The 4,504-nt window shown below is 43.3% G+C and overlaps 1 protein-coding gene across 2 annotated transcripts in view; it reads left to right on the top strand.

Annotated features, from left to right (window-relative positions):
* The window catches only part of MTHFD1 (methylenetetrahydrofolate dehydrogenase, cyclohydrolase and formyltetrahydrofolate synthetase 1), a 58,586-nt gene that overhangs the window by 486 nt on the left and 53,596 nt on the right, over nt 1-4,504 (top strand). The window contains exons 1-2 of one of the 2 annotated variants that reach the window (XM_007460061.1): nt 859-874; nt 2,996-3,050. The exons of the other annotated variant lie outside the window; for it this stretch is intronic. Of the exons in view, the coding sequence (XP_007460123.1) occupies nt 859-874; nt 2,996-3,050 (71 nt within the window). Of the gene's footprint in view, nt 1-858; nt 875-2,995; nt 3,051-4,504 lie in introns of those variants that run through there. 2 annotated transcript variants of the gene reach the window in all.

The raw sequence follows: 4,504 nt of genomic DNA, 5'->3' as shown, positions 1-4,504 counted from the left end.
TTTTTTTTTTTTTTTTTTTTTGCGGGAGGGAGACTTGTAGCCTAAGAGTCTGGCCGGCCGGGTGGAGAGGGAGGACATTGTCCTGAGCCCTTCACACCTGAAGACCGGTTCCCTACAACCAAAGAAAGGGGCCTGGTGGCTGTGCCCGCTGGCTCCTATTCTTCTGGGACAAGTCCTCTTACTCACCCCGACGACTGCGCTCCCAGAAGTGCAGCTGCCAGACGAGAGAGTAGTTTGGGTTGCCTGCAGCATCCCAGTCAGAACTCAGAAATCCAGTTAATTCCCTTGCCCTGTAATTTGGAGGTGAGGAGACTGAGATTATTGAGGGAACAAGGTTACAAGGCTGATTAGTAGCAGAGAGTCTCCTTCCAGACCATAGCTTTACCCACTGCACCAGAGTCATCATTTGCTAAGTGGAACCCACTAAACGTTTTCTTTTTCCGTCAATTTCATGCCCCTCTAACAGCTATCTCCTGTGTCCTGGTCCTAGATTTACTTTCTAGTTTGGCTCTTGAGTCCTGACAGTATTTTCTATTCCTTTTGACCTCTGCCGTTTCTACCCTATGGGAAATGTGAATGCTTCGCTAGTGTATATGATTGCCAGACGTAATTCCCTGGGAGAAACACCTGGCTGTTTTTTGTCTGGGAGGTGACTGGTGGGGAAAGATGAAAGTAGAAGGGGAAAGGATATATTTTGTATGATCCACCTGGTGGTTGCTCTTGGGACCTTGGGACCTCACCAGTTATTTGGTAACAACTGTAGCTGGCAACAATAATTGCCCCATGAAGCCCTAATTTTTGAGTGAATTATAGAGTCATTGGCAGTGAAACCCACCTTGAGTTTCCTGGAAGATAGAGATGGTGGACAAAGAAGGTGAGATGTAAATTAGATGGTGGTGAATCTTTCACATTGGTGAGGAGGAACCCTAAACGTTTACATTAGAAATCACAGTACGTACATCTGAGTGCTTTTCTGCATGTGGTTTGCTAAACTGCATTGTTTGTGCTTGACCTTCGTTTTTTGTTTGCTTATATTTCAAACCCAGTCCCTTAATCAGTGGCTTTTCTTGATAAAATCTTCTTTTTAGAAAGACTGGTTGTGAAGAGATAATTTAGGTTTGCTTCTTGGCAGGCTACTGAGAATAGGTGCTTACTGGATATGTTTTGGTTGAGTGGAAAGCAAGTTAAATATACTTGTAAGCTCCATAAGGGCAAACACATGCATTGTCTTATTTGTGTCTATATCCAAAACACCTAGAAACCTTCTTTCACTCCTTACTAGTTTTGTGGCATTAAGCAAATTAGCTAACCTCTGTGCCAACATTTTCTCAAATGTAAAAGATAATCTAGGCCATTGAATTGTTAGGAGAATTAAATGAGTTCCTAACTGAAGAGCATTTAGAATTGTTCCTGGTACATAATAAGTGTTCAGTACAAGTTAGCTGTTAACGATTAGTAATTAGTTAATGTATACAGAGATGATTGATTCATTATCTCTTTGACAGTGATAGTTGCCTTGAGATTCATTCCGTTTTGCTTTTTTTAAATATTTATTTATTTATTTGACTGAGCCAGGATCTTCGTTGCCTCCTGCGGGGTCTTTGTTACGGCATGCAGGATCTTTAGTTGCAGCATGTGGGATCTAGTTGCCTGACCAGGGATCGAACCCAGGTCGCCTGCATTGGGAGCGTGGAGTCTTAGCTACTGGACCACCAGGGAAGTCTGGCCTTGAGATCTATTTCAGTGGTTCTCAATATTAGCTACAGATTAAAATCACCTTGGGAGCTTTTTGTTTTTGATGTTTCTTTTCATTTACATATGAATACATACAGAAAAGTGCAACTGTCGTCACTGTACAGCTCATTGAGTTTTTCATTACTGAACTTGAGTAGCACCCAGTAAGAAATGACATTGTTGGCATTCCAGAAGCCCCTCTCTCACTCCCATCCCATCACCATCCCCAACAAAGGTAATCACTATCCTGACTTCCAACACTGCAGATTAGTATTGCCTGGTTTTGAACTTTATATAAATGACATCATACAGTGTCTGGCTTCTTTCAGTCAATGTTGTGTTTCTTAAATTATTTCATGTTGCAGGTAGTTGTAGTTCATTTACTCTCATAGCTGTTTTGTATTGTATGTGAATATGCCACTATTTGCTTATCCATGGACATTTTGGTTTCTAGTTTTGGGTGATTATGAATAGTGCTATGAGCATTCTTTCATATGTCTTTTCATGGAACATATAATATATACCTTTCTGTTGGTTACATCCCTAAGAGTAGAATTGTGGAGTAATAGGACATATATATGAGCAGTTTTATATAAGTAGAAATTGCCAATCTTTTCCAAGGTAAATTATATTCATAGGAAGCTTCAATGCTTGGTACCACACAGACTGATTTAATTGGAATTTCTAGCAATAAGCCACTGGACTCAATATTTTAAAAATCTTTTAAAAGCTCATCCTTTGATTCTAATGCATCTTGAAGGTTGAGAACCACTTATCTAAAGCCTTAACTCTTTTTTTTTATTTACTTGATTGCGCTGGGTCTTAGTTGCGGCACACGGGCTCCTCAGCTGTGCCATACAAACTTAGTTGCGGCATGCATGTGGCATCTAGTTCCCTGACCAGGGATTGAACCCAGGCCTCCTGCATTGGGGCCACAGAGTCTCAACCACTGTGCCACCAGGGAAGTCCCTAAAGCCTTAATGCTTAAGTCCAAGTTTCATCAATGAGGAGGAATAGGGCAGTGATTTGGTGGCAGGTACTGAAAGCATTCTCTGGAAATGACTGTTCCAGGTACTGTTCCTCTCCCTTGTTGGCTCAAAAGTAACATAGCTAACCTTTTACAGTGCCCCGTGGTTGAGCAATCAGTTGAACTAATTGATACTAGTTCCTACTAACACAATTCATAAACAAGCACTAAGACTAAGGATTTTGTGCTTACAGAAGATTTTTCTTTAATGTGCTTATAAAATGGCTCTTTCAGATGCTGCCACAGCTTGGCACCTTGACCTTCATGGAGAGCTTGACTCCAGGAGCAGGTAGAGCTCACAATCCCTCAGAGGAGAGGAGCTCTGGAACGGGGGACAGCCTGCTTGGTTCATGAAGCAGTGCAGTCCCTCAGCTCCCCATGCTGAGGCTGCAGCAGGCAGCTGACCCTTGGCCATGGCCCTGGGGGAATCCTGAGCAAGAGGGTGGTTCTTAGAGCTTGAGCAGGTTGGGCTGCAGGTAGAAGGTCTGGGCAGGGTGTCCCTACCTTCCTCTTTTACTAGGCCAGGGACACTCTTGAGAGGAAAGGTAAGTGAACTTCTTGCATTGCAGCCAGGGATCCTGGAGTCAAAGGGAAGGGTCCCTCATTCCCCAGATTTGCAGGTCAGCTTCCTTGTTTGCCACCACTGTTGGGCCTCTCTGGGGACCAATTTGCAAGCCTTCAAGCTCCCTGGGCAGTTTCTTCTCTGATGTAGTATTTGAACTGTAAAATTTCTTCCTTGAGGGAGGAAGGATGGGGCAAGTCAAGAATTCCACAGTCAGAATTTCTCCAAAATCTAGTTCATTGCCCATCCTGTCCTGCAAGCTGAGGAAATAGTTGAGGCAAGAAAAGTGATGTGATTTGGCCAAAGGTTACTTGGCTGGTTAATGGCAGAGGCTCAATTAGAACCAAGGTCTTCACCCAGTGCATGGTGCTTCTTACTTTGTCAGGCACTTACTACTTTTGCTAAAAGGAATTTCATAAACTAATTTTTTTTTTTCTTTATAGCAGTCTTCCTCTTGTTGCCATGCTTCCCATTCTGCTGAGAAGGCCATCCCTGCCTTGTCTCTACTTTTATTTATTCTCCCTTTATATCTTTCTGGTAGCCAGGACTGGACAAAATTCATCATTCCAGATTCTTTCTCTGCCTATAGGAAACCTGGATCTAGTTGCCAATTGTGTCCCTTTGGAAGGAACACTTCCATTTCTTCCTTAGGGGAGTTCCAAGGTTGTAGCCTGGGTTTGAAATTGGGGGAGATCTGAGGGTTAGGGACAAATATCTGTTTTTGGATATTTATTCACTTAATAAATATCTGTGTGCCTCCTATATGCCAGGCACTCTTCAAAGCCATGAGACTATAACAGTCAACAAAACAGCCCACATCCCTACCCTCGTGGAGTCTCTGTCCTGATACGTAGAGACAGATGGTAAAATTGGTAAAACAGAATGTAAGGTAGTGAGAAATGCCAAAGAGAAAACCAGAGCGGGGAAGAGGGACAGATTTCTGAGGCGTGGGGGTTATAATTTTGAATATGGGAATTAAGCTCATACTCATTGTGAAAGGCACTTCTGGGCAAAGATTTGAAGGAGGTGGGGCCCCGAGCCTGCCAATGTGAGAGGGTTCCTGGCCAAAAACACAGCCTGTGCCATGGACCTTTGACCTCACCAGTTATTAAATGACTGCTTTGGGGTCAGCAGTGATGGCCTCCGAGAAGCTGAAGGTGAGTAGAGGGGCTGAGGGAAAG

Source organism: Lipotes vexillifer, unplaced genomic scaffold, assembly GCF_000442215.2.
Source record: "Lipotes vexillifer unplaced genomic scaffold, Lipotes_vexillifer_v1.1 scaffold672, whole genome shotgun sequence".
Lineage (NCBI taxonomy): Eukaryota > Metazoa > Chordata > Mammalia > Artiodactyla > Lipotidae > Lipotes > Lipotes vexillifer.
Note: the sequence above shows the minus strand (reverse complement) of the source record. Positions and strands in the feature narration are given on the sequence as shown.